This window comes from Mercenaria mercenaria, chromosome 8 (assembly GCF_021730395.1).
Source record: "Mercenaria mercenaria strain notata chromosome 8, MADL_Memer_1, whole genome shotgun sequence".
Taxonomy (NCBI): Eukaryota; Metazoa; Mollusca; class Bivalvia; order Venerida; family Veneridae; genus Mercenaria; species Mercenaria mercenaria.
The window spans coordinates 68,050,844-68,063,937 of NC_069368.1; the positions used below are offsets into that span (position 1 = coordinate 68,050,844).

The window sequence follows — 13,094 nt, forward strand, 5'->3', positions numbered from 1 at the left end:
TTTCGTTAAACAACATTATACCTGGACTATTACCTTTGCATACACTCCATTCAGCGATATACATGTCCAGACATCTTTGTTTAAATATTTTCATTATTAGCTCGTTTGAAAAAAATCTACGAGCTATTGTCATTTGATCGTCGGCGCCGGCGTTGGTTAAGATTTTTGTTTAGATCAAAACACTATTGAAAATGTACATTTGTTTATCATCATTAGATGAGTACGCAAGCCAATACCTATAATTGTCACATACGTTTTGTCAGACCCCTGTCCTTAATGGTAATTTCTTGTTGGTGTTTCGGTCCATCACTTGAATACTGTAACAGTAACAGTTTTTAGAGTTCACCATCAGATGAGTATGTTGGCCAAGAACCATATCTCTCGCTTGATTTTGCCAGAATGTTAGTCCTTTTTTACTTAGAAAATTAACCGCCTCGGTAGCCTAGTGGTTATGCGCCAGCTCCGAGTGTGGGGTTGGTGGGTTCGCTCCATGGTCACGTCATACCACAGCTGTGAGAGAAGTTTTGTATACAACAGAGTAGTTTTATATGCACTAGTTTCTTCGCTAGGCGCCAAGCATGATGAGGATGATAGTGCCAGGAGTCGGTATAATGCAACTAAGTGGGGTATCATGTTATTTGTCTATGGTGTAATATTCCAGTGAGACAGCACTATAAAGTTGGGCTACAAGTAGACACAGTCGTTTAAAAGACTGAAACTTTGTTGAAAAAACGCTAAACACACACACTTAGAAAATTGTATTTTTTTTTTTTGGTTATTTTTTTAGTTCACTTTACTTGAACACTACAAGAGCAACAACTTTGAAACTGAGCACACTTGTTTGTCATCATTTGATGACTACATAGGTCAAGAACCTTACCCCTTATATGCATTTTGTAAGAATTATTACCCCCTATGTACTTGGCAAATTGATTATTTTTTGTTAGTTATTTTTTACGTCCTCTATTCATGAATACTACAAGATCTTATAGCTTTGAAACTTTGTACATTACATTAGTAAGTATGTAAAGAACCTTAACTTAGTCTTTCATTTTGTCAGAATTGAAGTCCCTTTATCTTAAAGTACCTTAACTTAGTCTTTCATTTTGTCAGAATTGAAGTCCCTTTATCTTAAAATACCTTAACTTAGTCTTTCATTTTGTCAGAACTGAAGTCCCTTTATCTTAAAATACCTTAACTTAGTCTTTCATTTTGTCAGAACTGAAGTCCCTTTATCTTAAAATACCTTAACTTAGTCTTTCATTTTGTCAGAACTGAAGTCCCTTTATCTTAAAATACCTTAACTTAGTCTTTCATTTTGTCAGAACTGAAGTCCCTTTATCTTAAAATACCTTAACTTAGTCTTTCATTTTGTCAGAATTGAAGTCCCTTTATCTTAAAAATTGATATTTCTTTGTTATTTTGTTTTAGTTTAGGTTCCCTTTTCTTGGATGCTATAGCTTTGAAAATTTATACATTTTTATCGTCAAAAGACCAAGAACCATAACTCTTAAACTCTTATCTTGCTTACTGCCTAATGTCAAGCACTTACAAAAGAGTGTTGGCACCTGCAGACAGTGGTCTTGTTTATCATCGTAGCATATTTATAGGTTATTAGCTTTGTATCGGGAAATATGCACGAGTTCTTCAGCGGAAACATTGCGCGACTTTAGGAGGCTGAAGAACGAGCGCATATTTCCCGATGCAAAGATATTAACCTTCTTATTACATACGCATCTACACATATAAATATAATGTAATATTATGAATTTGTTCAATAGCCTGAATAGGATTGACGTTACTGAACTAAATTTTAAACGCACCCGATATGAAATTTAGGCGTCAGTGTATGGAAAAAATATTGACTTTTCCGGTACCATTGCAACTTAACGGGAAATAGAAACGAGTATGTAATAAACCTCTACATTGGATACATTCAATCCAAACAAGCCCCCCCCCCCCCCCCCCCCCCCCCCCCCCCGCAATTTAAGATTGAAGATTGTCACTTTTCAAAAGTCCACTTAATTAAGAATGACTTCCTCTCTCATTCACCAATTCACCAGTGCGAAGGTTTTGCCGCCGGCGGTGGAGACAGTGATTCAAAATCAGTGGAAATTACCACCAGACTTCGAAGGTGTTAATATTATTATCAATATTTATCATCACATGAGATTACGATCAAATATAGTGTTATTATAAAACTTGAAACGATGACATGATAATGGGTAGCAGGTGATTGTCATTTTCTCCAGGATACCGCATGCAGAAATATACATTAAAGTTCGGAATATATCGTGTATGTTGGCAGAAGTAGTTGGACCGGGAGGAATCGATACGTATTGGATCTGTTTGATTTTGAAGGAATATCGTATTACTGGTCAGTAATTCCGTTTATATTATGTAGGTCATATGTTAGCGGCGAATCAAGAAAAATGTGACTGATTATTATTTCTTTTCTCATTTCTACACGGACTTCTTTTCTTTTCTTTTTTTAAACAAGATTAAAATTATTTTGTTCAAAGCGTCTCACTGTATGTTGCTGAAATTTATAGATTTTTACACTGCATTACATATTGTCTGCATTTGACGTCACAACATCAACTTACTTGTTCTTCAAAAATAGTGGAAATATACCAAATGTGAGTTCATCAAATTTTATATTTTACAACAATGAAATATATATCATTCAAAAAATATATCCATTGAGAGTAAGAAATCGCTAAGGTTTCATATCAATATCGTTTTATGCAAACAGTTGCTTTAAATAAGCGTATGTGTGACATATTTGCACATTTTATACCTTCAAAATGCTGGGAGTATTTTTAGCTCCACTATTCGGAGAACAGGGGGCTATTCTACTCGCCCCGGCGTCGGCGTGAGCTTTCTTGGTTAAAGTTTTTTGGCATCCTTTGTTTTCCTGTCATATCTTTGTTACTAATGCTTATATCTTACTGTAACTTCACATAAACATTGTCCAGCATACAAAGCAAAGTATGTGCATGGACTGGGCCCATTATACCCAAGGCCAATGTCACCAAGGTGTTATACTTGGGTTATTTTTAAGGTTAAAGTTTTTCGGCAACCTTTGTTTTTGTGTCATATCTTTGTTGCTATTGCTTATATCTTACTGTAAGTTCACATAAACATTGTCCAGCATACAAAGTATGTGCAGGGGCTTGGCCCATTATACCAAAGGTCAAGGTCACCAACTGTTATACTTAGGTTATTTTTAAGGTTAAAGTTTTTCGGCATCCTTTGTTTTTCTGTAATATCTTTGTTACTATTGCTTATATCTTACCGTAACTTCGCATAAACATTGTCCAGCATACAAACAAAGTATGTGCAGGGGCTGGGCCGATAATATCCAAGGTCAAGGTCATCAAGGTGTTATACTTAGGTTATTTTTAAAGTTAAAGTTTTTCGGGAACCTTTGTTTTTGTGTCATATCTTTGTTACTATTGCTTATATCTTACTGTAAGTTCACATAAACATTGTCCAGCATACAAACAAAATGTGCAGGGGCTGGGCCCATTATACCCAAAGTCAAGGTCACAAAGTTGTTATACTTGGAATTATTTTTCTCAGTTAAATTTTTTTGAAAGCTTTGTTGGTTCTTTAACAGATAATGACTTGAAATTAAAAATATTTCTTTATAATGTGTGTTACAGTCCCCATAACTCTAATTGTATTTTTGACAGAATTATGCCCCTTTCATACTTAAATTTTTTTGGCAATCTTCGCTTTCTTGATGTTACTTTAAGTACAATATAAGATAAAGACTTGAAACTTGAAAAGTATCTTTATCATCATCATCTGCATGAGTGGTAACAATCCCGATAACTCTGATTTGTATTTTTGACCAAATTTTGCCCCTTTCATACTTCAATTTTTTGACAATCTTCGTTTTCTGGACATAACTTTGATACTATATATAAGGTTATGACTTGAAACTCAAAATATATTTTTACCATCATCATCTGCATGTGTGGTAACAATCCCAATAACTCTAGTTTGTGTTCTTGACAGAATAATGCCCCTTGGTGTATCTTCCTTTTAAAGCAGAGGTCTCTTATTGAGACATATATTCATTTTACTGTCAAATCGCCGAATAGTGGAGCGCGCTGTCTTACGGACAGCTCTTGTTATACTCAGTTTTGGCTTCATCAGTGTCTGATTTAGCGTAAAGCAACGTTATGATACCCTACATATTTAAGCCAAATACGTGCAGAAATGACTGTCTTATTTAATATTGCATTGAGTACAATGCCATGTTTTAATTAATTTTAACACGCAATACCAGTCCAATATACCAGCTGTTTCAGATCATTAAATTTTACATGCATGCCTCCTTATTATTTACATGAAAATCATGTACATGTGCATGTAAATTGACGTAATATCTCGCCTTTCTTTACTTACGAATGTCTTTCAAAAGCCAATTGCGCCTCGTAAATTCTGGCTTGGCAATATGCACTGTAGCCGGATACAGCATCCCGGGCGGATTGTTTTCGTGGCAGTCTGATCTTGGGTACTGCCATAAAGCCATGCAAATGCTAATTTATTTGCGATTCTTAAGAGAATAAAGATGTGGGAAATGTGTTAATGCTGAAGTAGGCCTACACGGACGTCTTTTCAATGTTATTCGTTCTTTGTATAAAGATGTAAAGATATCAATCTGACTAAAGCGCTACGCATAGGATCTGAGAACGACCTATTGGGCCAATTCGTTTCACTTTTGCGGCGTACGCCGTTTCGCCGCGTGCAACCGGCTAGGCGTTCGTTTGGCTTCCCGGCACTGCCCGGGTCTATCCGGCGTACGCCGATGTGCGCCGGTCTTGCGAGATAGGCAAAGCGGCAAATCATATATTTTCGCGATATAAAATTGGATAAACATTTGTGAATTTGGGTTAGTACCAGTAGATGTAGAAACATACTGCAAGAACTATTTGCTAACTTATTTAGAACATGCCACAAGTGTAAATCATAATAAATTTCCAATTTTTTTTTTTTTTTTTTTTTTTTTGTATTTGCAGCTCACGTGGCCGGCGTACGCCGAAACGTTCGTTTGTCAATAAAACGGCGAAATTTTTTTCTTGCCGCACACGTGACCGGCGTGCCCCGGGTTGAGTGAAACGAATTGGCCCAATCATAACCTCGTTCTGACGACCCTTTCGCTAGCCAATCAGAGCCTAACTTACAACATCTTGCAAATCTACATGTAGCCTTGACTTTTGATATTTACAATTCTTATGTCAACATGTATAAGTTAGCCGGCTAGCTCAGTCGGTAGGCTACTTGCTTCGTAAGCGAGAAGTAGCTTCGTAAACGACGGGTCCCGGGTTCGAGCCCTGGAATGACTGCATATTTTTCTTACTCTTTGACATTCGAACAAGTCGTCTGATTGGATAAAATAAAAATAGCAATACTGGAAATCCAAAATATACAGAAGACGAATGTGAATGGGTCGTTCTCAGATCTTCGTTTAAAAGATCAAGTAAACATTTAAACGAGTAATTCAGATATATACGGTAAACTAGGTACATATCCTTTGTATCTAGTTAGATATGTCAGAATGGAGGCAAATTAGTCAGCTGTGGTGTAAAATGGTCCACATACCCAGAAATCTAAGCCAATTTGCTGGCTTATTGGCGAAATTGTCTCCCTTGAAAACAGGTTATCGGGTGTATCGATTAGCCATTATCGGTCAATTTACGCCTATTGAAATATAGAAGGAGAAAAACTTTAACACATCAAATGACATCAAAAGCATCAACTGACAATATTTATTAAGTTATTGAAGTAATCTGCAATATTTGCACTTTCTTTCAATATAATTTTTAATAAAATAAAATATGATCTTCTTGCTTCCCGAAGCGTTTGAAATAAGTAACTAATTTTGATCTCGAGTCCCATTGATTTCTGTAGGAAATGACAGATTTTAAGCTTTACATGTTCTTTTAGAATGATTTATTCTTATATTTATAATCATCTCACAACATTTATTAAGTTATTGAAGTAAACTAGAAAAGTTAATCTTTCTTTCAATGAGTTTATTTTTAAATTACTTTTATGTCTTCTTGCTTCCCTAAACGTTTGAATATCACTGATTTTACTAATTTGGAAAATTTTGCCCGTCACAGTACACGTGTACTGATGACACCGGATAAACTGAATTAGATAGACATGTGTGTCAATCTAATTCTGTGTTTAATGTCATTACTTTGCCAGATTAAATAAAAATAAAGTTATTTCAAATTACATGTTTAAATAAAAATATTCCATTTTTTAATTCATTTAATACCATTTTCACAACTAGAATTATTTATTGCATTAAAACGTATTAACATAAAGTTGATTAACATACATGTTCATATTTAAACTTGAATATTGTACATGTAAATATAACAAGTCCATTGGGTCGGGTGTAAATTTCATGTTTCTTGTTTGTAAGTATTATAATATTGTTGTTAAAAATTTCTTATCTTATCTTTTTGTAATGATTATATAAATTATGTATGATAAAGTCAAATAACGTGTTTGACAATGTTAACCGAATGCTGACATATTTCTGTTTATTACCGTTACTAATTGGATTAGTGTCTGTTTGTCTGACATGCCCCGCGGCCTAAAGGGACATTTATTACGGCTCTTGCATAAACGCTTTAAAGTTAAAATCTAAATTATGGATATGGAGTTATAAATTTTGATAATTCATCTTACAGTTCAAAATCCAAATTCACATTATTGTAAAGTAAAATGCATTTATAGGCCACGGATCCATAATATTTAAAAAAAAATTAAATTGAAAAAACACATTTTCAAGGACACCCGAAATACACATATATTTCGCCCTCATAAAAATATTTTAAAAATTAAAGGGACTATCCCCCAGATAGTTCGACAACAAGAAAAAATACTTTTATAGATATCTGGAAATAAATGCTATATTTCTTAAGAAGGCTTTAAAACTTAATTACTGACAAAGTTTAACTATATATAACGGAAATACTTGAGAATTTGCTGTTTTTCTACTTTACATGATGAAAATCGAAAAGCGATTGTAACGCTTTACTCAAGGTAAACTGTCTCGATTATAAGAAAATCTATATTTTGAAGTCATAATTCACTTATTCCGCTATAGCGCTATTGGTTTCGACGAAATATTTTAGACACAAAAACACATCTTCTAGTATTAACAAACTTCAATTTGAGAGAATGATTATTTTTAGCCAAATCTGGAGGTCATTAAATACATATTTTAAAAATACGTTGAGTAATGGGAATTATATGCTTCCTGACAATTTTTAAACAAATTCAAGATTATCATTCAAAATCACCAATTTGAAGAAATAAGAATGTTATGTATATCAGGTAATAAACATGTACGTCGATCTAATTCCGTCTTTGTCAAATTTGGTTAAAACTGTTATTTTAAATTACATGTTTGAATAAAAATATTTAAATTTCAAAAATTATTTTTTAATTAATTAACTTTTAATTTATGATTCACATATATTTCGCCCTTAAAAGATATAACCAAAAGTTTAAATACATATCTAAAATGGGAATATCCTTCCCGGCTCTCAATTTTGAAACAAAAACCCGATTATCATTCAAAATCACCAATTTGAGGAATACACTGCAAATTGCCTCGGGCAAGGTATAAACTCCGCTTGTGTAAAAAGTTTCACAATGTTGTCGCAATACCCCTAATTAACAAAACCAGTGTAAGGTCAAGATTATCAAGATAAGAGAGATTAACAAAAGTCGATACTCGCGTTAAGATGGTATAAAGGGAAACAACCAAATTTAACCGATCTGGCTTAATAATCAAGGGACAATACTCTTCAAAACACGGTCTCATTTCTGGACATGCAGTCACAATCATTTAAATTCCTCATGCTTAACTGAGGGTAAGTAACAATCACACAGTGTAGCTGAAAAAGACACTGTAAAGGTAACCGGTTACGTCACATCCTGTAACCACGACCTCTTTTTGGTAACCAGTGGCAAGATTCTCTGTTTCCTTGCCAGAGTATATCGATCTGTATGTGCAAAAACTTAATTAGCGGCTTCAGCTTACTTTGTCATTCTTTGTTGTTTCCAAAGGTTGCATGTACACATTGATTGATTCTAGCGCCACAGATAGACACGCGTGTATAAAGGAGTTATTTTGCCGTATTTTAATAAAACTATGCTTACATTTTCGTATTGTAATTTGGGAAACAAACAGTATGTATGTTTAAATTGTGATTTTTTTCGCAAGTGAAACTAAGAGATAATGTTACATTTGTTAATTTACATTGTTTTTCTCAATGAACATGCTAGAAGGTTTTTTTTTAATATTCAAACATTTAATGTAATTCAGTCTCATCCCAGCTATTTTCCGCTAATCTTAACCACTTTCGTGTGATCTCATCCTATCATCAATTTTCCGCCAGTCCCAGTCTTTTTGCTCTGATCTGACATCTGATCTCATTCCATCCCACCCGGCCATTTCCCGCCAATTCTAGCCTCTCTTATCCACACTCAGTCTATCCCAGCCGGTCATTTCCCGCCAATTCCAGCCTCTCTTATCCACAATCTTTCTATCCCAGCCGGCCATTTCCCGCCAATTCCAGCCTCTCTTATCCACACTCATTCTATCCCAGCCAATACCTCTCTCATGCGATCTCATTTCACCTGATCCCATGTCACGTGCAAACTATTTTTACTTTTCTTTATTTCAGAATAAATTTATTGGAGATACAAAGAATGACGTCAAGCACGAACTGCTTGAAATTAGGAATAATCATAGTTACAGGAGTTGTCATATTATTACTGTTGTTATGGTCAAACAACGACAGTCGGCGTTTGGAACGGACCAGATTACTTGTAATTGACAGCAGATCGTATAAACACATCCCTGAAATCCAACTCGACATGCTCAAAAATTCAAATGAATCCAAACCCATTGTTGAATCACTGAAACGAAAATATGGCGAGCCGCACATTTCCGGGATACAAACAGTAAATAGCGAGTTGACACCGGAAGAAAAAGAAAGATTTCGAATATGCGTTGAGAACGGACCACGTGACCGTGATCAAAATGGCTCAAAATTTTGGCCAAATGAACAAATAAGACGTACACATCACACTTACCTTTCCAGAGATGATGCTGTAATGATGGAAGTAGGAGGTTAGTTGTAACATTGTGTATGGTTTTTGCATGACACAACTCATCTGTTTACTAATTCAGCATTTTTTTTTAAGTTCAATGCTCTTAAGATATGGTGTATTTGACAAGTTTATGCATGCAATTTTACACATTATGCAGATTTTCATTACTTACCATTATATAATATATATTATATTACTGCAAAACTTTTTGCCATACGTTAATTCCACTTATGCTGTGTCAATAAAGAAATTTTCCTTCACTATACATTCTCAGGTAACAAAGGAGACGATGCCTCGGAGTTTGTGAGACTTTACAACCCTAGATATATCATACTGGAACCATTGGAGGAATATGCAAAGATACTGGCAGAGAAATTTAAAAACAATACAAGGTAACGAAACATTTTTAATTAGAAAAAAAACGTGTGCAACTGTATTTAAAATCTTGTCGCAAATTCATCTTAACAGTTACATTGATATGACCCGTTTTTTAGTTCGACTATACAAAGCATATGGCATGGAGAGCTCTCCTACTCGACCTGGCTTCGGCGACTACGTCCGCGTCCGCGTCCGTTCCCCGTCCACACCTTGGTAAAAGTTTTGATGCAGTTTCTCTTTATCTCTGTAATTACCTGATGGATCTGCTTCGAATTTTCAATAGTTATTACTCATTTACATCAACATCATATGGCATCAGAGCCATTACTCTCAAACCAATATTTCATTACTTATCCCCCTTTTTACTTAGAGTATTAGGTTAAAGTTTTCATGCACTTTCACTCTATCTCAGTTATTACTTAAAACTTAAAATGACTGTTCCACATCATCACCCACATCTCTTCACACAAGGGGCATGACTCTCGTACCAACTTTTCATGAATTTATTCCCCTTTTTGTACTAAGTATTTCAGATTAATGATAAATGAATTTTCAATACATCTCGGTGATTGCGGAAGGGATTTGATTAAGACTTAAAATACTTAGTAATTATTCCACATTACCACCCACATCATTTGACACAAGGACCGTAACTCTTGCAAAAATGTGTTATGAGGTATGTCCCCTTTTCACTTAGAATTTCTGGTTAAAGTTTTGATGCATCTTCACTCCATCTCCATTATCAAAGTGTGGATTTAATTGAATCTCAGACTACTAGTAGTTGTTCCACATCACCACTCACAACATATGACACAAGGGCTATAACTCTTACACCAGTTTTCATGAATTATGCCCCACTTTAATAGAATTCTAAATTAAATTTTGGTGAATTTTTACTATTATATTTGCTATTACTTAATGAATTTGATTCAAACTTAAAATAGTTCTTCCGTATCATCATCTTCATCGTCATCATCATCATCATCATGTGACACAAGATCAATAACTTGTGCAAATATTTAATGAATAATGTCTCTTTTTACTTAGAATTTCAGTTTAATTTTGATGCTTTTTTCGCCATATCGTTTGTTGTTATTAAATTGATTTAATTCAAACTTAAAATGGTTGTTCCACATCATCACCCACATCATGCAATGTTATGAGTTATGTCCCCCTTTTACTTAGTATTTAAGGGTCAGGTTTTGATGCGCGTTTGCTCTATCTCAGTTATTACTAAATAAATTTGAATCAGACTTAAAATAGTTGTTCCACATTATACCCACATGATATGACACATGGTGCCTTACTATTGCAAACATTTTCCATGAATTATGGTTCTTTTGCTTTTAGTTAATGTTTGATACATTTTATCTCTATCTCTTTTATTCCTGGATACATTTGATAATCACTGTCCAACATCTTAATCCACAATTGAGTCATTAAAACTTTCAATGACAGCTCCAGCTTCCTCTACTGAGCCCAAATTCACTATCCAGCATAGAAAACGTCGAGCGTACTGTCTCCTCTGATGTCAACAGCTCTTGTTTATATCTAAATTTGATTTTTTCCCCACAGCATTGCATAAAGTTTGCACACAGTTTTGTATAAAATTGATTTCAGTCAAAGGATTTGTTTTGTTTCTTTTATAAATTTGTTAGGAATCACAGATTAAAATGTTAACAACTGTAAATATCTACTATATAAAAGGTCTCCTATTTTAGAGTAACTGTGGTGAATCTTGGGCTTGGTGCGAAAAATGAAATCACGATGGTGAAAATAGAAGGAAACAACGCATGCGCGACAAGCAAATTTTCATCTGTGCAAGGAGAAACACCGTTGTACGTCACAAATTCGACTGAATTCCTCCTCAAAATCGGACTAGGTCTTTTTGACATAGATCTCTTAACAATGAATTGTGAAGGATGTGAATTCGAGGCACTTGAGACAATATTATCGACAACTTTAGTGGAACATTTAAGAAATATTCAGTTTGCAACTCACAGTACTATTCCAGGGCTAAAAGATCCCATACAACGTTACTGTAGGATTCAACAACTTCTGTTACGCACGCACAGACCAACGTACCAGTATAAATACATCTGGGAAAACTGGAGGCGCCGTGATCTTTCGTAGAGATGCTGAATTATACGGGCTGGAACCTTACCTACATTTGAAAGTTATGGACTTAAACTGCACAAGGATACATATAACAAGATAATGGTGTATTTTTTCTACCAGTATGAAATGTATTACAAGAGATTATCAGGATAAAATTTAATGTACAAAAATGTATTTCTCTGTAGGTTTGATTTGAACTTTTGATAAATCTGCTAAAACTACGCCGTCAAAGAAAATATACCACGTGTGATTTGAATGATTTAGATGACGAATTTCACTTTGTTTTAAAATGTCCATATTAAAGTAATCTTAGACAGCAGTTTATTCCAAGATATTATGTAAGACATCCGAGCGTTTTATATCTCTTATAAACTCGGATAGGAAATCAGTATGAATAAAACTAGCTAAATTTTGTATCCAAGCATTTGAGGTTAGAAGCCAGGTAAACATAAATTAAAGTTCGTTGTATAATGTCAAGGTACCGACTGTAGTTTAAAGTTGATGTACATTTGCCACGATTTATTGTGCGATGTAAATGAACGTTCTCGCACGTTTTGAAAAGTTTTGATCGTATTGACATGTATTACCATTTCTTTGTGTTTGCATGTTTGTAAAATTGTATTATTTATAATGATGAGCTAATAAACTGTATGTTCTGTTCTGTTCTATTCAGTAAAAACAAGATTATTCAATAATTGAGCCATTAATTAGATATAGCTTAAGCAATTTAAATATCGATTTTATTAAAAACCCGCTAAATTTCGGAGATGGACATAAACTTACGGAAGATAACGATCAAAGCTATAAGATTATCAATTATTTATTTATTTATTTATTTATTTGGGTTTTACGGCGCACCAACCCAGTATAGGTTATATGGCGCCAAACAGGACTACAAATTTTGATTTCACGTCTCATTTACATCGAAATAAAAACATGAGGTATGGAATCAAAATTTGTATACCTGCTGGAATCACAGAGTTACAGCAAAACCAAGTGTTAAGACCCTATTAGTCGCCTCTTACGATCATGCAAGGGTAATATAAGGCAGTGGTTCCAATTGTTTTCATACACAGATCGTCCCAGAAACACATGGGGCAAATAAGGCTAATCAGTAGTCGTAGTTACCTTAAAACGATGATGTACTTTAACAAAATTGAACTTGCGGTTATCGCTAAATGGTGGTATTAAGTATATTTTAGGGAGCCGAATGGTTTATCAACAACTAGTAAAATAGACAGAGTACCTTCAGATAAAAAAAACTTAGACTCCTGCAGAGGTGGGAAGTTAGGCAGCATAAGTGGAAGAACAACTCCTTTTAAGTCATTACATGTATTGCTTTGTACAATGGACTTACAAAGTACTCTTTGAGCTTATTTTTTCTGGTATTGTTAAAGACAAACAGGTGCGTATTTAACTGAATTTTGAACAGAACAGTT

General features: G+C 34.4%; 1 protein-coding gene across 1 annotated transcript; it reads left to right on the plus strand.

Annotated features, from left to right (window-relative positions):
• The first annotated feature begins 2,116 nt into the window (after positions 1–2,116).
• On the plus strand, positions 2,117–12,316 carry LOC123565633 (uncharacterized). Its single transcript, XM_045359485.2, has 4 exons — positions 2,117–2,377; positions 8,730–9,178; positions 9,434–9,551; positions 11,259–12,316. The coding sequence occupies exons 2-4, from the start codon at positions 8,755–8,757 to the stop codon at positions 11,668–11,670; spliced, it is 954 nt and encodes a 317-aa protein (XP_045215420.1). The 5' UTR covers positions 2,117–2,377; positions 8,730–8,754; the 3' UTR covers positions 11,671–12,316.
• Positions 12,317–13,094: the final 778 nt, after the last annotated feature.

What these genes read in the sequence shown, in the direction of transcription:
- LOC123565633 (XM_045359485.2), top strand. Translation starts at nt 8,755, where the DNA reads ATGACGTCAAGCACGAACTGCTTGAAATTAGGAATAATCATAGTTACA. An exon ending in TGTAATGATGGAAGTAGGAG is followed by an intron (nt 9,179 to 9,433) that starts GTTAGTTGTAAC and finishes ATACATTCTCAG; the next exon opens with GTAACAAAGGAGACGATGCC. An exon ending in AAATTTAAAAACAATACAAG is followed by an intron (nt 9,552 to 11,258) that starts GTAACGAAACAT and finishes CTCCTATTTTAG; the next exon opens with AGTAACTGTGGTGAATCTTG.